We start from the raw sequence: 26,388 nt of genomic DNA, 5'->3' as shown, positions 1-26,388 counted from the left end.
ATTTCTAGGAGAACGAGCGCACCAAAGACCTGATCGTGGAGCAGAAGCTCCACCGGACAATCATCGGCCAGAAGGGAGAAAAGATCAAAGAAGTTCGAGACAAGTTCCCTGAGGTGAACCTTTCCTCTGACCCTTACTGGATTTATCTCACCCATTCATAATTGTGAAATAATTAGTTTTGATCCATATCTAATTAAATTTGACAACTTTAATCTCATCCGATTCCAGGTTATTATCAATTTCCCTGACCCGTCGCAGAAGAGTGACATCGTTCAGCTGAGAGGGCCGAAGAACGAGGTGGAGAAATGTGCAAAGTTCCTCCAGAAAATCATCGCCGACCTGGTACGACCCGCCACGTTCTGTCTTTGTCTCTTTCTCTGTCCATGCCTCTCTAAACTTAACTTCACAGCACTTTTCTTTCTTTTCCAGATTGAGAACAGCTTCTCGCTCTCCGTTCCCATCTTCAAGCAGTTTCACAAAAACATAATTGGCAAGGGCGGCGCCAATATCAAAAAGGTGAGACTTTGAAAATAGATACAAGAAATTATGGCTTTATTTCAGTTGAAGATTTGTATTTTTTTAAGCCATTTGGTGAAATGAACCAATACTGAATACAGTTTAAATCCAGATTTCAGCCCTGAGATACTGTCACTTGTTAATGCCACTAGATCCGTGAAGAGACCAACACTAAGATCGACCTGCCGACAGAGAACAGCAACTCCGAGATGATCGTCATCACAGGCAAGAAGAACAACTGTGAGGCAGCCAGAGATCGGATCCTCGCCATCCAGAGAGAACTGGTGAGAGACGTTCATCTGTTTTTGTTGCAAATGTTACAAGAAATGTTGCCAGTTATAGGTTTGAGAAACAAATAAACAAGAACTTGCAAACATCACAATCAGCCAAGAAAAAAGCTTCTTCTTCTTTTAAAAAGAATGAAAAAGCTAGTGTAGGTGCATCTTAATACATTAGAATATCATAGAATAGTTTATTTATGTCAGTGATTAAATTAAAAAAGTGGAAATAACACATTATATAGATCCATTACACACAGAATGAAACATTTCTGTCTTATAAATTTTCTTATAATTATAATGATTATGGCTTACATTTAATGGAGACTTAAAATTCAGTGTCTCAAAAAATTTGAATGTTACAAAAGTCCAATTTTAAAAAGTATGTTTAATATGTAAATGTTGGCCTCTGAAAAGTATGTCCATCAATATGACTCAATACTTGGTTGGGGCTATTTGACTTGAACTACTGGAAATGGACTTTACCATTATTTTTCTAATGTATTGACATGAACCTGTAAGTGGACCTTGAGTTAAGATTTTTTAAATAAGAATTATACTTTAATTTGGATTCAAATATAACCAAAACTTGCAATCAACCAAATTGAGATTATTTTAAGAAAAGTTCAAGTTTAAGCTCTGAATATTTGCTGAAATAGTTATTTATATATCAAGGAAGGGTTAGTCGAAAGACAAAAGGCTGCAGTGATAGTTTTACCTCACTATCTTCAATCCTTCAGGCCAATATTAAGGAGATGGAGGTCGCCATCCCCGCCAAGCTGCACAACTCTCTGATCGGCTCTAAGGGCTGCCTCGTCCGCTCCATCATGGAGGACTGCGGCGGCGTCCATATCCATTTCCCCTCCGAGGGCTCCGGCTCGGACAAGGTCACCATCAGAGGGCCCGCCGTTGAGGTGGAGAAGGCCAAGAAACAGCTGCTGCAGCTGGCTGAAGAGAAGGTGGGTGGAAACAGAAACGCTTCAAGAATGGCTTCAAGGAGTGAATGAACACAAGAGGTGACTGAAAATGACTGAGGAGCAAATACTTACATCCTTATCCTGTCCTTCCTTCCTTCCTTCCTTCCTTTCTGCCCTTTTCAGCAAGTCAACAACTTCACAGCAGAGCTTCAGGCAAAACCAGAGTACCATAAGTTCCTGATCGGCCGTGGAGGGGCCAATATTCGCCGTGTGCGGGACAAGACCGGGGCTCGCATCATCTTCCCGTCACCAGATGACACCGAACAGGAACTGATCACCATCGTAGGGAAGGAGGAAGCTGTCCGTCAGGCCCAGAAGGAGCTGGAAAGTCTGGTCAAAAACCTGGTAATGACTAAAGTGACTGTTGAAATAACTTATTATTCTTACATTTCTTTTTAAACATTTTTAAATGTTTTTCATACATCTAGATTTTTATTTTATTGTTTAAAAAAACAATTAAAACAATTAAATAGCTTTAAACAAGTTTTAGTTTTGTATTCATACATACATACATACACACACACACACACGTACGTATGTATGTATGTATTTATTTTTTGTTTCTTTGTTTTGTTTTGTTTATTTATTTGCTTCTTTGTTTGTATAATTAAACAAAAGCAAAGTTAAAAAATGTTTTTATATCCACCAAAAACTGATAAAACTGAAGAAATACAAATTGCAAAAACAAATTTAAAAGAGATAGAAATATGTAGTAGTTATATTAAAAGCATCTCCAAATCTTCAGTTTCATATTCTCAAATGTCCCTTTTTTCTCTCTTCACCTACTGCGTTCCTGTCGTCTCCCTCTCCAGGACGACGTGGTGGAGGACAACATGACCGTAGATGTTCGTCACCACCGCCACTTTGTGTGTCGGAGAGGCCAGGTGCTGCGGGAGCTGGCGGAGGAGTACGGCGGAGTAGCCGTGAGCTTCCCTCGAACCGGAGCCAACAGTCAGCGGGTCACTCTGAAGGGAGCCAAGGACTGTGTGGAGGCCGCCAAGAAACGTATCCAGGAGATCATCGAGGACCTGGTAAGAGGCACTGGAGAAAAGTTCAAGTGACATACAAAAGTACGGGCATGGAAAAAAATATTAGACAATTTTTTTCTTCAGTTTTAATGCCTGGTACAACTAAAGGTGCATTTGTTTGGACAAATATAATGATGGCAACAGAAATAGCTCATAAGAGTTTAATTTAAGAGCTGATATCTAGACATTTTCCATGGTTTTCTTGATAATCAAAATCATTATCAGTAAAACCATGGAAAATCAGCTCTTAAATGAAACTTTATGAGCTATTTTTTTTTTTTATCGTTATATTTATCCAAACAAATGTACCTTCAGTTGTACCAGGCATTAAATGAACAAGAAAGCAAGGAGAAAATGCGGGTGGTCTAAACATTTTTTCCATGACTGTTATTTCTGGCAAGAGCCACCTATACAGATCAATATGGGCTAAAGCTAAATCACAGTAGTTCAATCTAATTGTTGACATTTTGCTATATAGTAGCTGTATTTTAAATATTGGACAGGATCAAGAAAAAGGGACTTTTAATGTTGACTTTTTGATCTCAAAAGCAGCAAACATGTCATGTTACAATCAATGATTTTACACCCAGAAGTGAACGAAGTAGTCCCACTGAAATCCCCCTGAATGTGGTTGCTGTTGTTACCCAGCTGTGTCCTCTCTTCCTCCCCTCTCTCGAGCAGGAGTCCCAGGTGATCGTGGAGGTGGCCATCCCTCAGCGCTACCACCGAGCCATCATGGGACCTAAAGGTTGCCGCATCCAGCACATCACCAGGGAGAACGAGGTCCAAATCAAGTTCCCTGAGAGAGACGACAGCGCTGCAGGTCAAACACACAAAACACAAGAGAAGTGTACCTGCAGCTGCTAATGCTGCTGTTAATCCTCTCAATCCCAAGCAGCTTCCTGTCACATTTTGCTCACTGTGGCCTTATTTTTCACTACAATATAAAAGTCATGGTTAGAAGTAGGCAGTATAACATGCCATAAGTATGCCCATGCCCATAAGTACCAATAATTAGAAAAAAAACAGGTGCTCTACATGATGATAATAATATTATGTGCTTGTCTTATGGAAAGCTATATGTTTGCACAGGAAAAAAACAAGCCATAAACTGTCTTTTAATCCATTATCTGTGGTGAAATCACAGGTCAGGAGGCTCCACCACAGGAAAACGGTGAGGTCAGTCCAGAGGCGGAGTTTGTCGCCCGCAAGTGTGACCTCATCACCATCGCTGGGCGGGCAGAGAAGTGTGAACTGGCTAAAGCCGCCCTGCTGGTAGGCTCCGTTTTACTTCAAATACAGATGTGTTGCTGTCTGTTCCTTTATCCTCTAAATCATCCATTTCCTCTGTAATATTAATAATATTACTGTCACTGCGTCCTCCATCAGGCGCTGGTGCCCATAACAGAGGACGTCGAAGTGTCTTATGAGCTGCATCGTTACATCATTGGCCAGAAGGGCAGTGGGATCAGGAAGATGATGGAGGAATACGAGGTTAGCGGTCTTTTTTATCCTTTACTGTTATTTTAATTTTTTTATTTATTTTTTACTGTAAATGTTTTTTTATTATTTTTATTTTTTTATTTAATATTACTAACCCTCTTTTATTTTATTTTATTTTTTATGTCTTAACCTCTTTATTAGTCTTTATTATTGTTGTTATTATTATTATCATTTTTATTATTGTTATTATTATTACTATTAATAACTTTATCTTTATATAAATATCACTATTCAATTACTATCTAAAAGAAAAGACCCTGACACCTTTCATGCTGCAGGTAAAAGGTCTGTGTTTTAAAGCTGTTAGCTGTTTGTTGGTTTTTTTATATTCAACATTTTTATTTTTTTCTTCAACAAACAAGAACAATGAATATCCATTCCACTTAACCAAAGTAATCGGTTGTCATATACAGGAGTGTAAGACGACTGAAAAGGAGACAAAGCAAAACAAAGCGTACAAACAGAAAAAGACCCCATAATAAGAAGAATATTAATTAAATTAAAAACAAACAACAATCCACATTGGCAATTCCAAGACAGCTGTTATCTGTTTTAAACAAGATATTGTGATATATTTAATAGGTGATATTGATGAAAAAGATGGAGAGTAAGTTCGGGACTTTCCTGAAAACCTAAGTTGTCCCATTATTGATTGTGTGTTATTATGTTGTCTGTGTGGTTTTCCATACGCAGGTGAACATCTGGGTGCCACAGCCGGAGAAGCAGCTGGATGTGATCAAGGTGACGGGTCTGGTCGCCAACGTGGAGCGAGCCAAACAGGGTCTGCTGGAGAGGGTCAAAGAGCTGCAGGCCGAGCAGGAGGACAGGGTAACAGCACACTATCTCATCATAGTTATCTTATTATCATATCATGCAGATATTTGAGTGTTTGATGTCTCTGCGGCCTCGTCTCCTTTTCAGGCCTTGCGCAGTTTCAAGGTAACCATGTCCGTCGATCCAAAGTTTCATCCCAAGATCATCGGCCGCAAAGGAGCGGTCATCTCTCAGATCAGGAAAGACCACGACGTCAGCATCCAGTTCCCCGACAAAGGAGACGAGCAGCAGGTGTGTGTCTTCATACCAGAAAACCTGCAAAAGCTATTTGTGTTTACTTCAGAAGATGAAAATCATAGAAGAAGATTTGATTTTAAGCACCAAGTTGCTCGGACTACTTTAAAACAAATGTGTGTTTCGGTTGTCGGTGTAAAAATATGGAATTCCCAACTACAGGATTTAAAAGGTTGTACAGATATTAATAGATTTAAAAAAAATGTACAAATGCAGAAAAAATTGTCAATATGTAATTGAAACTTAAAGTGATTGTTTATGATCAGTTGTTTTTTGGTCTTTTGTTTTTGAGATGTAAATCTTATTTTTATTGTTCAAGTAGGGGCAGACAAATAAATAAGAAATGTTTTTTTCTTGCTGCTCCTTTCCAATCATGAAGGTATAGATTGTGTCTCTGTACACATTTTGTTGTCCACCTTCATGAAAGGAACAAAATAAAATAAAAAATAAAAAATATATATAGTTTTGTCACTTAAAATATGCGTTTTGTCTATCTTCTATAATTTTCTGTTTATCTGTTTTAATTTGTTTACCCCCCAGGATCTGATCGTGATCTCGGGGTACGAGCGTAACGTGGAGGAGGCGCGTCAAGCCATCCAGCAGCTGGTGGCCGAGTTGCAGGAGATGGTGAGCCAAGATGTTCACCTGGACCCGAGGACCCACGCTCGCATTATCGGAGCCCGAGGCAAAGCCATCCGCAAGCTGATGGAGGAGTTCAAGGTCAGATGATGGTTTTGGGGTTTTTTTCTGATTCTGTTTTCTATCATTTTATTATCTTTTTTTTTTTTTTAACAATATTTGTCTTAATTTTTCACTTTCGCAAGTAAAGGATGGTTACATAATATGGTTCACAGAAATAAAAAGCAAAACAAATAAACAAGTAAACAAAAAACAAACAAAAACATCAGCTCAGATCCGTATAAATAATACTTGGGGTTACAGTAATAATGTGTAGTGTGAGCAGTCAAGAAAATCCCTGCAGCATGATATTAGAGACATCAGGCTCTACATAATTCAAATAGGGTTCCCACACTTTATAGAATTGGTCTGTTTTTGAATGCAATATACATGTAAGGTACTCTAATGGCACTAGATCAAATACCACTCTTTGCCAGCTTTTAACAATTGGTACTTTTTCATTAATCATCATTTTATTATCTGATGTTTGAATGACGCCTGTTTTATTTTCATCTTCATGTTCAGGTGGATATCCGGTTCCCTCAGCCAGGCTCCGACGAGCCAGACAAAGTGACGGTGACGGGCCTTCCCGAGACCGTCGACAACGCCATCGACCACCTGCTCAACCTGGAGGAGGAATATGTGAGTTCACAACGGCTGTTGTACTTTCTCTCCTGGCACTAAAGCTAAAGCAAGGCACTTTGAAGAGCCGTTCTTTTTTTTTTCTCCACCTCCCTCAGATGCTCAGCGTGACAGAGACGGAGACCTTGGCAGCTTACATGAAGCCTCCGTCTCGCTACGGTGGGGGAGGAGGAGCAGGAGGAATGGATGACAGCAGCGGGGCTCCGGCTAAGGGCTTTGTGGTGCGGGACGCCCCATGGAACGCAGCAGGGAACAAGGTTGGACATGCTGACTTTTTACCTTACATTCATTTATGAATCTTGAAGAATAAGGGACAGTGGTCCAAGAGAACTAAAATTATCCTTTTAACCCATTAAGGCTTAAAACGCCTGGAAAAAATGCCTGTAAAACCTCTGGGCGATTTTAAAATAACCCCCTAAAACCTGCAACAAAAGTCTCAACGCTTCCTACTAAATAATCGATTTTTCAGCCTCTGTAGCAGATAGAAATGAAATTCAAAAAGTATTTGAGAGCTTATAGCTGTTATATCTGAGCTCCCTCCACTATAGTCGTCTTCCCCCATGATTTCAGTTCTGGAAAAGTCCCATGTTGCATTGCGACACTCCCACATGTATTCTGATGCATTTAATTGGCCAAGAGACCGAAAATAGGTGGAAAAAAACTACAAATACTACAAAACGACTCATCCGCTTTCCCGGCTTTAATGGGTTAATATCTTTCCTACTGAATCTTAATCAGTGAGTTGGAGAAGGAAGTTTAAATGTAGGTTGTGGGAAAGGGCCTCTAGCTGTCAGAGAGATACACTTTATAGTTCTTATAGATCCAGACCGATATGGCTTTTTTGAGGCCGATGCAGACACTGATTTTAGAGTGGAAAATTCATTGATAACCGATTTGGTGGCCGATATTAATTTTTTGATCTGGGATGAAAATACACCTTTTTTATGTGGATCGTGCACCGATTTTTCACTACTCTGCAAAGCTACCCAGAGAGCTACTTTCTCAAATAAAAAACTTTATTAAATAATATTTAACATTGTTATACATTGTACAAACATTCTATTCAATTATCAGCCTATTCTATAAATGATAACTGACAAAAACAAGAATGAATAGGAATAAAATAAATGGCTAAATAAACATCATTACTGTTCAGTGTCAGTCATTTGCTGTCTTTAAAAAAAAAAAAATATTGAATCAAATCACGTTAAGCAACATTTTCTGGTTTTCATTCGTTTTCATTACGGCACGATGTAGGCCTTTAATAGTATCTGTCAACAGATATGTATCTGGCTCTAATTTGTTAAACTGATTGGTGAATTCACAAAAACCACTGAGCTGCACACCAGGCATCTGCCCTGTCTCAGCATCTATAATATCATCTATCATAAGCACACCAAGTTTTGCAGCTAATTGTCACATAGCTAATTGCAATCAGTTGAAGCACAGTAGGCAGGACAGAGAGAGAAAAAAGAAACGGTTCAAACTGCAATCTGCAGGTCCTAACCAAGGAGGTGCAGAGACATTCCTCAAAACTTCAGGCAAGGAATTTTTAACGTGACTGTTTTCGCAATGAGGCTCATTCACATACAAAGAGGCCTATCTGGGACCAAATGCATGAATATGACCTGATTTAAATATGTGCAGATAGCAAACAAACTCTGAGACACTATTTACTTGTGCTTCAAGTATTAAATGTAGGGCCGGGACTCGATTAAAAAAATTAATCTAATTAATTAGAGGCTTTGTAATTAATTAATTGAAATGAATCGCATTTTAATCGCATATAAATATTTGACCTGAGAACAGTGAGAAGTAATTTTCTTCACATGGATTTTTAGTATACCATTGAATAATGACTGAATACATAAGCTTAAGCAACAAAAATATTGTTTATTTTTGTTCAAGTCCAACAGATCAGTGCAATTTTTGCCATTAAGTGTAGCAATAGCATATTTAGAAATATAGTACATTTCAGAAATTCAGGTAGCCTATAGGTAGGTAGACCTTCTGTAAACTAGAATACTTTGGTTTTTTAAGTAAAACACAATACTTTCAAGTACATTCAGAACATTGGAAACCCTGACTATTATTATTACTTATCGACGCTTCCATCCGTTGGTTTTTTTTCTAACAAAATGTCCCATCATCCACGGGGCCAACCAAAGCGTCTCATCAGCTTCTTCCTTCATGTTCACTGTGGTTTGTTGTTGTCTGAACTCATGAACGCTAGTTGGTGCTCCAGTATAATCGGTCCGCCTGAAACTCATCCAGTGAGAAACGTTCCGCAGTGCAAAAATGAGTGCGATTAAAATGCGTCAAAGTTAATGCGTTAAAGTCCCGGCCCTAATTAAATGGTTTCTTTTTTCTTTTTTTTTTGCAGTCATGCACCCCTTTTGTGTAGTGGCCTGTGCGTGTCTTGCGGGATAATTCAATGTTTTGTGTCTGCTTGTTTCAGGCTCCTGACATGAGCAGCGCGGAGGATTTCCCCACGTTTGGGACAGGCGTGGCCCCGAAGCAAGCGTCCGCCTGGGGTCCCAAGAAGTTCTGAAGCCGCTCATCAGGAGGGAAAAAAAAAAAAACTTGTGTAAAGTAGATGATGAGAGATGAAACAAATCTCTAATCAAATTGCTGCTCGCCTTCCTTCCTCCTGCTCCTCTTCTCTTTAGTGACCTCCCTTTGTCTCTCTTTCTCTGTAAAAACCCTCCCACAACCAGCCACAGTGAATTCTGGGAGAGATATCCCTTCCCCCCTTTTTTTCCCTCATCTGTCTTTCCTCTTATTCCCTCCTCCTTCCCCCCTGAGAGAAAAAAACAACATGGAGTGCTCTCTTCATAGTTTTGCTGTCCTGCTCTGCCTCTCGGTTGCACCGCTCCAAACGGCCTCGCTGAAATATTTCAAAAACGGTTTATTCACCTCTGACTGCCGAACTCCTCGGAAAATCAAACTCACTGCAGTACATTAGAAGTGTTTAAGATCTGCAGAGGTTGGCTGAATCAGAGAAGTGGGCTCAGAGAGCACCGGGGAAGTCGCATATCCAAATAATGAAAGTTAAATCATGGATTTTTAAGCTAAAAAGAGAGGGGAAGTTTGTAAACTATGACGTCCTGTAATGTTATTTCCCTGTGTTTTTTGAAAGGAGGCTCCTCTTTCCAGTCACTATAGTGGTGCAGCAGGTGAGGCACTGAGCTATGTGTGTGTGTGTGTGTGTGTGTGTGTGTGTGTGTGTGTTGGTGGGTTCAGGAGAGGTTTTTCCACCCACAAGTGTTTATAGATCCCCTTTTTATTTATGTAGGAGCTGAGAGCAGAAACAGCTGCTGTAGTCGAGTCTCTGGAGCTTTTCTTTTTAAAATGACGATGGATCAAAAGATGTGAAACTCCGATTGTTTGTACTGAAGGTCATTTTGTCACTACTGTTTATTTATTCAAAAAAAAGGAGCCATTTTATTTGAACTACTGTGATCATGCGTTTTTATATAAGCACTCACTGTAGCTTGATGCTTACAACCTTATGTTTGGGAGTGAATGCTGTACGTCAGGGTTTGGGAACATGTTGTTATGTGTACATGTACAAAGAACTTTTCGCTATTTTTTTAAACTGTGTGGGATTTTTTTTGTTGTTGGTTTCTGGCATATTTGGAAGTATGTGTGTGTGAGCGTGCGTGGAAGTTAAGATGTATATTTGAATGAAGCTGAACCAAACTTTTACATCGTCTTTGTCCGTTTGTCTCTCTTCTCAGAGCTCATTTAGAGGTTTTTACTCTCTCTGCTCGTCATTAAAACTTGAGTTTCTTTCATGCACACAACGCTGCTTAAAATCTGACCTTCCCTGCCACAAAAACTCAGTATCAACAGCTGCACTTTGGTTTTCTCTCATACAAGTGCTTCATGTATTTAGTGATATTTTGTAGCAAAAACCTTTGTTGACCCTTTTTTTTCTTTTTCTTAGTCAAAGTGATGTGTCCTGTTACTAAACAGTACTATTGACCCAGATTTCAATCCGTTAAATCAAAGCTTTCTTGTGCCTGGAGTCTTAAATGAATCTTTAAACAGTTTTGGAAATACACTTACTTGCTTTCTTTACGAAAATTAAGAGAAGATTGTTGTCACTCTCAAGTCTATACGACTAGTACAGAGGGTAAAGTGAAGAAAATACACGTACACCTCTATAACAAACTAATTTACAAGATAAATCTAGTTCTTTTGATATGAATACGAACAGAAATGCAAAAAAAAAAGTTTTGCAATATGTATGTCCAGCTGAACTTTTGTTCATCAATCAGTACTACCAGCAACAGTTAACACCTCTGAAACAATGCATTTGATTTAAACAAATAAGATACAACTTGATTCTTTATTTATTGGTGAGCTTTAGATGTATTTATTTTTATGTATTTTTATTTTTATTTTTATTTTTATCATGTAAACAGAGCTACACTATCTGTTTCCCTGGCCACATTATGGACCTCAGCACCTTAGCCCTGCAGTGGTGGAATGTAACTAAGTACATTTACTCAAGTACTGTACTTAAATACAATTTTTATGTACTTTTACTTTACTTGAGTGTTTCCACACAGTTATGTAACTTTATACTTCTACTTCACTAAATTTTGAGGTAAATATTGAACTTTTTACTCCACTACATTTAGCTGACAGCTTTAGTTATTTTTCAGGTCAAAATTTAACATAAAAACATGATCAATTTAAAATGATTAAACATTTTTATAAATTAAAGCACATAACAGTATATTAAGTAGTTAAAATGACGCTGCTTACATAAATGCATCAATAATAATAATAATACAATAATCTATTAATAATATATAAAACAATCTGAATGGGTCCATTCTGCATAAGGAGTACTTTTACTTTTGATACTTAAAGTACATTTTGATGCTGATGCTTTTGTACTTTTACCTAAGTAAGTTGTGAATGCAGGACTTTTGCTTGTAGTGGAGTAATTTCACAGTGTGGTTTTAGTACTTTTACTTAAGTAAGGGATCTGAATACTTTTTTTCACCACTGCTTTAGTGTTTAACTGTGATTTGGTCATGTCACATCCTCTACGCTAACCTAACTACCAGCTTCAGATCAACTTTTTGATCACAAAAATTAGGATTTTCCTTCATAATTAGTAGAAATATTGACTTATTTCACAAAGATGATATTTGTGCTCATAAAAATACTCAATATTCATGTTATTTGGGTACTGGCTCAACCCTCTTAACCACTTTCAGACTCCAGCTATGTACTAGTTGTAAAGAAATTAGATTGATCTTGATCTAATAATCTACCTCTCGGAAAGAAAGCAAGTTTCTCAAAATGTCAAACTATTTAGAAGGGCCAGGAAGAGCTCAGGACCAGATTGGCAGCTCAAAGTTAGACACAAGAACAAAAAAAGAAAACTCAGGGTCCAATTTAAAAGTCAAAGCTGGTGCAGAAATGACTCTTTAAGCTGGCGACAGATTAGTAAACGAAACCGACTATGCAAACCAACAGGATCATACTGTACTTCGCTGCAATTATGGCTTCATTATAGTTACGTTTGTGGGACAGCAAACTAGTAATTTGTTTATTTTTAGTTGTTGAACTCTTCGCTGAGTCTCTGCATTTTGAAATTACTTGGTGTGTGTCTGTTCTTAAATGGTAGGACAGCGCTGCCCCCGAAGCAGCCACTATTTCTGTAAAAAGCTATGAAAAAACCCACTATTGGCCTTAATGAGTAATTAGTCTACAGCATTTTGGAAAAGGTGTGATTGAGTAAGTATGCAACACTGCAATAACATGTCAGTGACCGGACTTTTTTCCTACTCTAAATAAAATTAAATAAAAAAAGGAACCAAAACAGCAGTAGGTTGTCTTTTCTTCATGGCACATTTTTCTTTAACCATCTTTCTGTGCATACTGTCAGTTTATTTTCATTTTTTATTGATCAGGGAGATATGATTTGTTATGTAACAGCCTGTAAAACACAACATACAGAAAACAAATAAAGGAAATCGTACAAATTAAATATTATAAAGTGGCAATTAGCAGAACATAACCAATATGATAATACTATTAACCCTCGTATGAACATTTGGCAAATAAAAATCAATGATGTTAGATAAAATGAAATAAAAGAACTGCAGAGAGGTGTAACATCACATCGACCTTAATCGATATATCGAGTCAAGAATAAATGATTCAGTATTGAGGCAAAGTGACTGTTATATATATCATCATCATCTTTAAGCTACACCTTTATTTTGAAATTCCCACTATATTTTTATTATTTTAATTAAATATAGTGTTTGTTTTTTCATTTAAATGAAATATAGTTAAATACATAAAATAATAGCTACACAAATATAAATATAATAATAATAAAATAATAATAATAATACAAATATAATAATAAAAATTGACATAGTGTTTTCATATAGTTTGCAACTGATCAGAGGGCCCTGAACTGAATCAAATCAAAATTTAATTCGACTTTGTGATAACAGTAAATATGTTATTGTATTGTGATGTAACTTGTGATTTACATCCCTAGAGGCAAGGCAGTGGGAGTGATGTGGAAAACCACTCTGAACTTCTATTTTGATAGACATGATAAAATGAAAGAGAGGTTAGGAAAGTTAGTTAAAAGTAGGAGTAGGATTTAAAATAATTAAGTGACCTGTGTTTCTTTTTTTCTTTTTTAGGGGTTTTTAAACATGAGTGCCAGAATGGCTTTAAAAAGCATAAGGAGCATGAAACCTGCTAACACAGGTATATACACATGGTTGCCCATTAAGTTGCAATAAAATATTTTTCACCTCTTTTCATGAAATGATTGTGATGATTATTGACGGATAGAGTGTATATCTTCATTAATCAATCCTTTCCAAACATATCACAATAAAAATTAAACCACAATTAACAGAGGATTGTGTCTGAAAACAAAATTATTGCAACTTTATGGACAGCCATGTAACACCAGGGGCATTTAAAACTCCTTAGAATGAGAGGGGTCATGCTGAGGGTCTGTGAGTCTTAATAGATTACACTGTCCCAGTAGTTGACAAGAACAAAGACAAAGCAGTGTTAGAGGCTTCAAAAACATGTTTGCAGCTACATGAAATCACATTTTACAAAGCTACAACTGCAGCATTGGGACAATGACTTTGCTGCTGTGTTGGCGGGATCGGTTAAGAATCTGACACACCCAGGTGGGGGAGGTGAGTGGAGCCATGAAGAGACGCAAGTCGGAGTGGTGTGAGAAAAGAAGTGTGAGTCAAGAGTGCTAACCACTACACCACTGTGTAGCCCTCATACTATGCCATGTTTGGACCAGAAATGAAAGATAAATCACCATAATATGGGATGTCCAAAATGTGAAAGAAAAAAAAAAGTCTTACTGTAGCATGTCGATTTTTGGCAAAAATTGTCGTATGCCTAAAATAGCTTGAAAATGGCCCAATTATAGTCTGTTGATACATATAAGAGCAGAATTGGCCATAAATTACAGAAAAACACCATATTAAGGGATGTCCAAAATTTGAAAAAAGTCATATTTTAGTATGTTGATTTTTGTCAAAAATGGTCAAATTTTAAAATGCATAAAAATGCTTGAAATGGCCCAGTTATAGTCTGTTGATACATATAAGGGCATAGTATGGCCAGAAATTACAGGGAAAAAACATATTATGGGATGTCCAAAATTTGAAGAAAAAGTCATACGATAGCATGTGGATTTTTATCAAAAATTATAGTATGTTGATACATATTATAGCATAATATGACCAAAAATATGACCATATTATGGGATGTCCAAAATTTGAAAAAATACATACATACATACATACATACATACATACATACATACATACATACATACATGATTTTATTTAATGAATTACAAAGATTATAATGAGTATACAAGTCAGACAACACAAGCAATCATGTACAAACAGAGTCACATCACATCATTTAGCTGGACAAGGACAGAGGTCTATCGCCCAAATAGGATCAAGAAGATCTGACCAAGTTACTCGTGTTGAGCGAAGCTCTTAAACACAAGAGTTCATTGAGTTGATGGTCCGATGGCACACTAGTGTTTTTTCAGAGAGACGCACTTTGGTCCTCAAAGCTGGAGATGCGTGATGATCCATGTTTGGTTAGCCAGTGCATATGCGAACATCTGTATCGATCCAGACATATAAACATGTTTTCCAGCAGGAATGCAAACACTGCTGAAGTTAACGCAAAGGAACTCAAGTTACAGAGTTCATCATATTAATCTACCCCTGACAAGGCAAGATTAAAAATATAGGAAACCAAATAAAAATCAACACATTTAAATAAAAAATGAAATAATCTAAACAATAAAAAGATAACACAGAATGAAAATGTAATAAGTTACATTACACCACTGATTACAGGCTGTGTGGGCTTTAATGTTATTCATTATCTTACTGGTATCAGATAGTAAATAATAATGACCATGTTGGTGCTGAGAATGGAGTTAACAATAGCTTGATGTTTACAATATCCTTTTGTCATATCATCTTGTCAGAATTATACAATAATAATAACTAGAAAATTTCCTCTGGGGGAAATTTTGAAAGGGCCACGGGGGCTACTGCCGGTGTGTGTACACTATGATGAGATTCTTCAGAGATTTCAAACAATTAATACTAGTAATGTTATGATACTATTCCTCTTCAAGTATTTATTTATACAGCAACCTATGCCCTTTAACCTCAAAATGTGTGTGTGTGAAACATTTGTATCTGGAGGAGTGTGCGCGTTTACGCGCACATGTGTGTGTGTGTGTGTGTGTGTGTGTGTGTGTGTGTGTGTGCGTGCGTGTATCTTTAACTGTTATTACATTAAATGACCAGTGTGTGTGTGTGTGCATGTATCTTTAACTGTTATTACATTAAATGACCAGTGTGTGTGTGCGTGTATCTTTAACTGTTATTACATTAAATGACCAGTAGTGCTGTTATCAGTACCAGTAGTAGTACTGGTCCCTACAGCTATAGCTGTATGGGACCAGTGCTCGGTGCGATTGCCCCGAGGCCCTAATAATAATAATAACGTGTTTCTGTTTAGTTATTGGCTCTTCCTCCCCACTGGATCACACCTACGCAGTCAGATTCAGTTATTGCTATCAGTCTTTAATTTCAGAGAGAAGCTCTATAGTAACACAGCACATGGAGAGGAGGCATGAAAAAAAAAGTAGCTTGGCTCTAAAACATTAAAACATTGATCCCAAATGTACAGTTGCTCTTCAGTGTGAACGCGTTGGTGAACTTTAAGGGATTTTCTCAGAGAACACATTTTCCCCACATTGGCCACAACTGTACGGTTTCTTTCCAGTGTGTACAGGTCTGTGGCATTCTAGGTTGCCTTTTGTAACAAAGGTTTTCTCACATTGGCCACAGCTGGACGGCTTCTCTCCAGTGTGAATGAGTTCATGTCGTCTCAGGCTATATGCCGTGGGGAAAGTGTTCCCACATTGGCCACAGCTGTAAGGCTTCTCTCCAGTATGAATAAATTGATGCTTTCTCAGGGTCTATGCAGTGGTGAAAGCGTTCCCACATTGCTCACAGCTGTAAGGTTTCTCTCCAGTATGAATACGTTGATGTTGTCTCAGGTTCTGTGACTGAGTGAAAGCTTTCCCACACTGGTCACAGCTGTAAGGCTTCTCTCCAGTATGAATACGTTGATGTTTTCTCAGGTTCCCTGCCTGAGCGAAAGCGCTCCCACATTGCTCACAGCTGTAAGGCTTCTCTCCAGTATGAATACGTTGATGTTGTCTCAGGTTCTGTGAATGAGTGAAAGCTTTCCCACATTGGTCACAGCTGTAAGGCTTCTCTCCAGTATGAATACGTTGATGTTGTCTCAGGGTCCCTGCCTGAGCGAAAGCGCTCCCACATTGCTCACAGCTGTAAGGCTTCTCTCCAGTATGAATGCGTTGATGTCGTCTCAGGTTCTGTGCCTGAGCGAAAGCGCTCCCACATTGCTCACAGCTGTAAGGCTTCTCTCCAGTGTGAATGAGTTCATGTTGTCTCAGGCAATATGCTGTGGTGAAAGCGTTCCCACACTGGTCACAGCTGTACGGCTTCTCTCCAGTGTGAATGAGTTCATGTTGTCTCAGGCAATATGCTGTGGTAAAAGCGTTCCCACATTGGTCACAGCTGTAAGGTTTCTCTCCAGTATGAATACGTTGATGTTGTCTCAGGTTCTGTGACTGAGTGAAAGCTTTCCCACATTGGTCACAACTGTAAGGCTTCTCTCCAGTATGAATACGTTGATGTTTTCTCAGGGCCTGTGCAGTGGCGAAAGTGTTCCCACATTGGTCACAGGTGTACGGTTTCTCTCCAGTGTGTACACATTCTTGGTGTTCTAGGTTGCGTTTTGTGACAAAGGTTTTCTCACATTGGTCACAGCTATACGCTTTAACCCCAGTGTGAATGCGTTGATGAACCTTTAAATCTCCAGCTGTTGTGAAGGATTTGCCACAGAGCTGATAGCGGTGATGTTTGTGTCCCTCTCTTTCTCCCCGTTTCTATAGCAACAGGCAGACAAAAAGAGAAAGATTGTAGAGATATTAATAATATTTAGAGCACATCTGTACAACATAACCTTCAATGTTCAAGTCTGAACAGTTGGTTACCACCTGCAGTGGCGCCCCATGTCAGCTTGCAGGACTTTTATTCCAAACTGGGAATCACAACAAACAGTCACGCTATGACCCACCCTCCGTTGTTCCTCATTGGCCCTCGGCCCGCCCCGTAATTTGGGAAATGAGTAAGCAATGCAGCAGTGCAACAGTGTGGAAGCACAAACAAATCTCTGTGAGCAGAAATGAATAAAGAGCATTTTTGAATCAGAAGTTAAGCTTCAACAAATCAAATTTATCTGTAGATACTGTTGATGTGAATGAGTTACCACGGAGACGTCCAGTCTCAGATAACACAGAGACTCCTCCCCCTCGCTCATTTCAGACATTTGTTGTACAATGTGTCTGTTGTTGTGATGCATGAGATCAATCGTTTTGTGTTGAGTTAACCTTTACAAGTATTACACTCACTGGTTTTAATGTTACAACGTAATGTTTTGCTTTCAGCATATTTTTTTTAGCATGCAGTACCTTTGAGGTTATCCTGGACAGTATTTGTCATTCTTTTGGATTGTTGCAATAATAATAAACATGCATTTGCATAAAGCAAGTGTCGAAGGAAATTTACATTACTCGAATCTTTCTATGTAATTCATATTCACTCATTAGCATCACAAATACCAAAAAAAGTAAATAACTCTATCTCTCTATTTCCTGGTCTCATCATTATCTCTTCTTTTGACCTGAGCTTGGGAACACAAGGTCCCAGACAGACTCAGGTCAATATTTTGTTTCCCCCTATCAAGACTTGCAAGCACAGCCAGTTGTAAGGGTAACCAGGGGCGACAGGAAGGGAGTGGGGAAGTTCTGGTGAAGAAATAAAGTAGCTACAGGAAGCAACAGAAAAATATCAAAATTAATCATCTTCCTGTCAAACACTGTTCTGGGAACTGAATTAATGTGATCTGGTGGGAATTGGATCTCACTTGCTTACCGGATGAGTGCAACATCACAAGGTTCAGCCGGTCCTAAGTAGGGCCTTGAAAGGTTGGGGGAGTAGGGGAGGAAAGTCCAAATAGTGAAGGCAAATTTGGAAACAACACGGATTGTTGTGAGATGATAAAAGTGTCTGGATGGGGGGAGGAGAGTCTGTGATTTACATGTGCATCTCTTGTCTCCTGTCGGTTTTACTCCGGCTGCTGAATAAATCTTTTCCTGTCCATCAATGCAGATTTTATTTCTTTATTCCCCTATTATTTGACATAGTAATGCGTTTTTAATGAGATAAAGTAAGCAGTCATAGAAAAAATGCACCCACATATATATATGTAGATATAGTTACTTTTTGGGGCTATTATTTTTTAAGGCCTGGCCCATCCTGTCCTGGCTCACTCATGCAGGCTGGTTACTATGGTGATGAATGCAGCATTAGAGAGTGGAGAGTGGAGGGGCACACACTATCAATGTAAATCACGCCTCTTAAACTGCTTGTTTTCTCAAAAAGTGTGTGTCCTAGGAACAAAACATTAGTCTCAGCAGAAAGATAAATCTCCCCTGAACGTGTTAATGTAGGTTTCGTGTTTGTAGCATAAAAAAATGTGAGCAACATGGCCGGTTAGAAAACTTTGTTTTTTCTGTTTTCGACTAGAAATGTCTGGTCCCAGTTCTTATTAGTCTCTATGGGACAGTTGGTTGGAGTTGCTGTCACATTCAGGCTCACTGAGACAAATCTGTACATCTCATTGATTCCTGGATAAGATGTCTGTGACCAGCACCAATTTCTTTACAATCTGCCCTAGAAATAATTTATGAAGAGTGAAAGTTGTGGAAACAAACACAGGTTTTTCAGAAAAATGTCAGAAAATGTCCCAGCCTCTCTCCACTCTAGCTGTGATGTCATCCACTTGAACACTGAACATTCCATCCAATACACACCCATTATAAACTCTGAGACACTGAAAAATCACTAAACTTAAACTGTGATTTCTTGAAAACTGTGCAAGGGATAAAATGTTCATACGGCCCAATATAGATGGCAATCTTGTGACCAGTTTAAACTTTAAAAAATGTCTCTATGTTGAAGTATAGCGAATCGGTACAGCCCCAAAGTGAGGCGCTTCAGAGCTCCTTTCACATTGATCTCACATTCATTTCAATGGGAATTTTTAACACCGTTTTTGCAAATTTTTACGAAAATGACCATGCAAACCGGCGTGAAAATGACATCGCACACTGTTCCTGATATTCTGCACATTTTGATGTGTCACAGTTGGAATTATAATAATAATAAGCATGACAAAGAGTGGACAGTAAAAGTAGAAAATAAAATATTTATTACAAAATATATTCTTAAGAAATCTTATAATAATACTATATTATATATGGTATAAAATGCTTAAATAATTCTCTATATAATAATTAAATAATATTCATATATCTTCTTGAAAAAAAATACAATAATTATATAGTATTTATTTTTAATCTCTTTAATAATACTATAATATTTACACAATATATATTACATTTCATAACAAAAAACAAAATTTTAAATTACATAATATTCTATTTTGAAAAATCTAAATTAAATACTGTTCATATTATAATTATAGAATATTTCATTTTTAATAAACTTTAATAAAAAAATTATTCTATAATATTTCAAACAACTGAAAAACTGATTTTATGAAATATTAATACTAATAATAAACACTAATTTAATAAGGGGTCTAAAACTTCTCGACTTTGTCAGTTTTATAACAAACGGCAGGTTGGTGACCATGAAAGCCTTTACATCCTCTGTACTGCAGGAGGTGCCATCACCTCCTTAATGCTGCATTGTATCAGCCTTCCTGTTCATTTTACACAAACTGGGTTTGTTTGCACCCAGTTGGCCAGAAACTATGAGTGGTGGAATGTAACTAAGTACATTTACTCAAGTACTGTACTTAAGTACAATTTTGAAGTACTTGTACTTTACTTGAGTATTTCAACATGTTTAACTTTATACTTCTACTTCACTACATTTTAGCCACAAATATTGCACTCTTTATAACACTACATTTAGCTGAAAGCTTTAGTTACTTTTCAGGTCGAGATTTAACATGAAAGACATGATCAATTTAAAATTATTATGGATTTTTTTCAATTAGGCCAAATAAAAGTATATTAAGTAGTTAAAATTAGCCCTACCTTGACAACAGTAAATTAAAGCTTACGTAAATGCATCAAAAATAATAATACAATAATATATTCGGGCAATCTGAGTGGCTCCATTCTGTATAGAGAATACTTTTACTTGTGATACTTTAGGTACATTTTGATGCTGATACTTTTGTATTTTTACTTCAGTACATTTTGAATGCAGGACTTTTACTTGTAGTGGAGTCATTTCACAGTGTGGTATTAGTACTTTTACTGAAATAAGAGATCTGAATACTTCTTCCACCACTGGAAACTATTCTTCTTATTCTGTCATCTTATTGTTTTGTTGGAATAATAATGTTGATATCTAAAGTAAAGATGACAGAAATTACAAAAATACACAAATACAAACTCAAGCCCATAAAAGTAATCTGACCTTTTTTGGAGGACTCATTCTTCTTCTTCTTCTTCTTTCAGACAGACGTCCTGAAGTCAGAGGTGTCTTGTGACACTGATGAGCTGTGAAGTTAACAAACAGAGAAACACGATGAGTATATAAAAAAATATATAAACATATGTGTGTGTGTGTGTGTGTGTGTGTGTGTGTGTGTGTGCTGCCTGTACAATTTTGGTGAGACAAAGATTGATTTTTATTTATTTTCCAAATAAGAAAGAGACAGGAACAACCCAACATTCATGCACGCACATACGCTGTTATTTTTCATTATCTAAAAAAAAAAAAAAATTAACATATTATTATTACTACACAATAACAATATATATTTTTAAAAAAAACGTAACAAGGAATATAAATTCAAATAATAATATTATTTATTTCAAATATATTTACAATATCCTACTTCTTAAATAAATAATAATTAAACATTTTTACAATAATTTTATAGTCCTTATACACTTAATTAAAAAACATAAATAATTAAATAACATTTAAATAATAATTAAAACTACTAGAATTCAATATATTTTTTATATTGCTTGATTAAAAACATATTGAATGATCAAGTAATACATATTTATTTTATTTGAAACTTTAATAATAAAAGTATTATTATTTTAAAAATAATTCAAAAATGTTTATACTATATGTTATTGAAAAAAACATGAATAATAAAATAATATTTATATATCATTTTAATAAAACAATGATTAAAAAATCTCTGTTTCTTATTCATAGTTGTGTTTTTTACTTGTTTGTGCTATATATTACTCAGAATGTAGAGTTAGGTTACAGTGACACATTTAAGTGAGATATTAACCAGAACACTCAAACTTCTACTCCCTTGTTCTTCTTCTTCTTCTTCAAAAAAAACCCCTTTAACTCTCATGACAATGTGACAGTTTATTCAAACAAATTCACGTCCCCAAATTTGATTCTGAGTAACAGAGTGAAGAAACAGACTTCTCAAGATAAAAAACTTCTTCTCCTCCTTCCTACAATTCCGACACAAAAACACATTCCATTGAAATTACTTTTTTTTTCTCAACTAAAACCCATTCCTAATTCACTCTATATTGAAAAGGTAAATAGGTACTTTAATCACGACAAAGGTGTGCTATATTTTCTGCAATCCAACGATAGGATGATAAAATATGATATATACGATGGTGATATGTTGTTGAACTATAAGATTGTTACGCTGCTCTTTGAGACATAACAGCAGTTTATCAGCACTGCAGGAAGTCAGAAGCACAAGGACACATTCCTGTTGACACACACACACACACACACACACACACACACACACCTGTGTAAAGCACCACTGCAGAAATTTCATATCTGACCTTTATATATCAAGCGTAATCTAGTTGCAGCTCACATGAAAAGCACTTTAGTAAGCATTGAACTCAAAACATACACCGTGATCTAAGGTCCAGAACATGAACATCCCGTGTCAACACGAAGAAGGAGAAAGGTTAACAGCTGCAGGAGAAGAACAACATGAAGAAAACAGAGCAGAATATAAAGTATGAACTCACCAAATGTTTGATCAGAAACAGGATCCAGCAGAGGTTTACTCTCCTCTTCTGCTCCTTTTCTTCTCTCTCTTTGTTTCTGCTTCTGTTCTCTGCACCATCAGAAGAAAAGTGTCAACCCACTTTAATCCACGCCCACTTCTGTGACTGTACTGTGATTGGCCAGAACATCACTGTCGGCTAGATATACATTTTTCTCTTTTCTTTTGTTTCTGCAACCTTCAGTCCCCCTGCTGTGGCTGTCCGTTACTCTACACTCATGTTGTTCATGTGGCAATTTTTTGAATTTTTTTCTAATAAAATCATATGAATGCTTCTGATCCTGTTAACCCTCTGAACCCTAAGAAGCAGATTTATTTCTGCAAAATATAACATCTATATGAATCCAAAGTCATACTGGTGGCCGAGGCTACCAGGGCACACTGGTGCTACCTGCCACCATTGGGAATTCATTCACACACCGATGAACGCAGCATCGGGAGCAATTTGGGGTTCAGTGTCTTGCTCATGGATGCTTTGACATGTAGGCTGCCATGGTCGGGGATCGAACCACCAACCTTTCGATCAGTAGGTGACCGCTCTACTAACTGAGCCACAGCCGTCCGCAGATTTCAGGCTGTATGGACGATAACAACAGCACAACAAAGACTGATTCAATGTTTAACAGCTAAAAAAGACGAGTCAAAGCTTCTCTTTGTGTATAAACATTTAATGAGAAAACAAAAAACAAGATTTGTAAAGCAACAACTCTGACATGATGCAAGTTCAACAGCAACAAACATTTTTACTGGAAAAAAAACCTCAGAGATAAATCAAATCATGTTTAGCAAAAAAATTTGATTTTATCAGAATTTTGAATAAGAAAAAGAATAAAGGGTTGTTCAGTCTGAGGTTGAACTCTGGATTGTTTTTGTACCTCTTTTATTCATGGTCTCTTCCTCCTTACTGGATCAAACCAGCGCAGTCAGACACAGTTACTGGTGTCAGTCTTTAATTTCAGAGAAAAGCTCAGAATATAACAACACAGCACATGGAGAGGAGGCATGAAGAAACGGCTACCTTGGATCGAAAACACTCAAAGAGATGTTCTGTGAATACGTTGGTGAGCTTTAAGGATACTACTCCGAGAAAACATTTTCCCACATTGTTCACACAAGTAGGGTTTTTCTCCTGTGTGAACAAGTCGATGGGCATTAAGGTAACTACGTTGTGAAAAAGTTTTCCCACACTGGTCACAGCTGTACGGCTTATCTCCAGTATGAATGCGTTGATGTTCTCTCAGGCTCTGTGCCAGAGTGAAGGTGTTCCCACAATGCTCACAGCTGTACGGCTTCTCTCCAGTATGAATACGTTGATGTTGTCTCAGGTGCTGTGCCAGAGTAAAAGCGTTCCCACATTGGTCACAGCTGTACGGTTTCTCTCCAGTGTGTACACATCTGTGGTGTTCTAGGTTGCCTTTCGTGACAAAGGATTTCTCACACTGGTCACAGCTGTAAGGTTTCTCTACAGTATGAATACGTTGATGTTGTCTCAGGTGCTGTGCCTTAGTGAAAGCCTTCCCACATTGCTCACAGCTGTAAGGTTTCTCTCCAGTATGAATACGTTGATGTTGTCTCAGGTTCTGTGCCTGAGTGAAAGCTTTCCCACATTGGTCACAGCTGTACGGTTTCTCTCCAGTGTGTACACGTTCTTGGTGTTCTAGGTTGCGTTTTGTGACAAAGGTTTTCTCACAATGGTCACAGCTGTACGCTTTAACCCCAGTGTGAATGCGTTGATGAACCTTTAAATCTCCAGCTGTTGTGAAGGATTTACCACAGAGCTGATAGCAGTGATGTTCGTTTCCCTCTCTTTCTCCCTGTTTCTATAGCAACGGACAGAAAGAGAAAGATTATAGAGCTATTAATAACATTTAGAGCACATTTGTACAACATAACCCTCAATGTTCAAGTCTGAACAGTTGGTTACCACCTGCAGTGGTGCCGCATGTCAGCTTGCAGGACTTTTATTCAAATTGGAAATAACAACAAACAGTCACGCTATGACCCACCCTCCGTTGTTCCTCATTGGCCCTCGGCCCGCCCCATGAATTGGGAAATGAGTAAGCAATGCAGCAGTGCAACAGTGAGAAAGTACAAACAAATCTCTGTGAGCAGAAATGAATAAAGAGCATTTTTGAATCACAAGTTAAGCTTCAACAAATCAAATTTATCCGTAGATACTGTTGATGTGAATGAGTTACCACGGAGACGTCCAGTCTCAGATACCACAGAGACTCCTCCCCCTCGCTCATTTCAGACATTTGTTGTACAATGTGTCTGTTGTTGTGATGCGTGCGGTCAATCGTTTTGAGCCTTTATTATCTCCATGTGAGGTTGTGTGAGATTATTCACTTTAAGTGTGAAGTATTCAGGAAATTATCTTTGAGGAATGGGACATTTGTTGTACAATGTGTCTTTTGTTGTGATGCATGAGATCAATCGTTTTGTGTTGAGTTAACCTTTACAAGTGTTACACTCACTGGTTTTAATGTTACAAAGTAATGTTTTGCTTTCAGCATATTTTTTTTAGCATGATGTACCTTTGAGGTTATCCTGGACAGTATTTGTCATTCTTTTGGATTGTTGCAATAATAATAAACATGCATTTGCATAAAGCAAGTGTCGGAGGAAATTTACATTACTCGAATCATTCTATGTAATTCATATTTACTCATTAGCATGACAAATACCAAAAACAGTAAATAACTCTTTCTCTCTATTTCCTGGTCTCATTATCTCTTCTTTTGGCCTGAGCTTGGGAACACAAGGTCCCAGACAGACTCAGGTCAATATTTTGTTTTCCCCTATCAAGACTTGCAAGCACAGCCAGTTGTGAGGGTAACCAGGGGCAACAGGAAGGGAGTGGGGAAGTTCTGGTGAGGAAATAAAGTAGCTACAGGAAGCAACAGAAAAATATCAAAATGAATCATCTTCCTGTCAAACACTGTTCTGGGAACTGAATTAATGTGATCTGGTGGGAATTGGATCTCACTTGCTTACCGGATGAGTGCAACATCACAAGGTTCAGCCGGTCCTAACTAGGGCCTTGAAAGGAAAATTTGGAAACAACACGGATTGTTGTGAGATGATAAAAGTGTCTGGATGGGGGGAGGAGAGTCTGTGATTTACATGTGTATCTCTTGTGCTGTTTCATTTATTCTGCAGAATCGAACCTGTCGGTTTTACTCCGCCTGCTGAATAAATCTTTTCCTGTCCATCAATGCAGATTTTATTTCTTTATTCCCATATTATTTGACATAGTAATGCGTTTTTAATGAGATAAAGTAAACAGTAATAGAACAAATGCACCTACATTATATATACTAGGGGTGCACCGATTCCAATTTTCTGGCTGATCACCGATTTTTAAAAAGCCTGACCTGCCGATTCCGATTTTGGCCGATACCGATTGTTTTATAACTCACAGCTGAACCTTCAATGTTTGAATCTTATTTTATTGGAAAACAATAACACAGCAGTATTTTTCTTTAACAAATAAAGGAAATCACAATGTCTGGGGTAATTAATAAAATATTGAACTTAAAATAAATAGCAACAATTTACAGGACAAACTAACAGAAGAACTGCAACCATAAATAAAGTGTCCTGAGTCTTTGGTTTCGTTATAGAACAACATACATACAACTAGGGAGGGCATCGATTTTCGAATATTCAAACAGTCATTAAATCATATCAGCACACTGAGAGGAGGCATGAAAAAAAAAGTAGCTTGGCTCTAAAACATTAAAATATTGGTCCCAAATGTACAGTTGCTCTTCAGTGTGAACGCGTTGGTGAACTTTAAGGGATTTTCTCAGAGAACACATTTTCCCCACATTGGCCACAACTGTACGGTTTCTTTCCAGTGTGTACAGGTCTGTGGCGTTCTAGGTTGCCTTTTGAAACAAAGTTTTTCTCACATTGGCC

General features: G+C 37.5%; 2 protein-coding genes across 2 annotated transcripts in view; one reads left to right on the top strand and one right to left on the bottom strand.

Annotated features, from left to right (window-relative positions):
- The window catches only part of hdlbpb (high density lipoprotein binding protein b), a 28,264-nt gene extending 15,729 nt beyond the window's left edge, over positions 1–12,535 (top strand). The window contains exons 13-28 of the mRNA XM_059354811.1: positions 9–113; positions 229–342; positions 430–516; positions 669–800; positions 1,535–1,753; positions 1,895–2,116; positions 2,584–2,802; positions 3,481–3,622; positions 3,947–4,074; positions 4,189–4,293; positions 4,996–5,130; positions 5,224–5,367; positions 5,911–6,090; positions 6,574–6,690; positions 6,789–6,947; positions 9,149–12,535. Coding sequence (XP_059210794.1) covers positions 9–113; positions 229–342; positions 430–516; positions 669–800; positions 1,535–1,753; positions 1,895–2,116; positions 2,584–2,802; positions 3,481–3,622; positions 3,947–4,074; positions 4,189–4,293; positions 4,996–5,130; positions 5,224–5,367; positions 5,911–6,090; positions 6,574–6,690; positions 6,789–6,947; positions 9,149–9,241 — 2,301 coding nt within the window. The 3' untranslated portion in view covers positions 9,242–12,535. The remainder of the gene's footprint in view (positions 1–8; positions 114–228; positions 343–429; positions 517–668; positions 801–1,534; positions 1,754–1,894; positions 2,117–2,583; positions 2,803–3,480; positions 3,623–3,946; positions 4,075–4,188; positions 4,294–4,995; positions 5,131–5,223; positions 5,368–5,910; positions 6,091–6,573; positions 6,691–6,788; positions 6,948–9,148) is intronic.
- Positions 12,536–15,693: 3,158 nt separating this feature from the next.
- LOC131989560 (zinc finger protein 208-like) overlaps positions 15,694–26,388 on the bottom strand; it is a 23,839-nt gene continuing 13,144 nt past the window's right edge. Inside the window, exons 6-7 of the mRNA XM_059354812.1 lie at positions 23,510–24,118; positions 15,694–17,214 (exon numbers count right to left, since the gene is read on the bottom strand). Coding sequence (XP_059210795.1) covers positions 16,238–17,214; positions 23,510–24,118 — 1,586 coding nt within the window. The 3' untranslated portion in view covers positions 15,694–16,237. The remainder of the gene's footprint in view (positions 17,215–23,509; positions 24,119–26,388) is intronic.

The sequence above is a fragment of the Centropristis striata genome, chromosome 17, assembly GCF_030273125.1.
Source record: "Centropristis striata isolate RG_2023a ecotype Rhode Island chromosome 17, C.striata_1.0, whole genome shotgun sequence".
Taxonomy (NCBI): domain Eukaryota; kingdom Metazoa; phylum Chordata; class Actinopteri; order Perciformes; family Serranidae; genus Centropristis; species Centropristis striata.
Note: the sequence above shows the minus strand (reverse complement) of the source record. Positions and strands in the feature narration are given on the sequence as shown.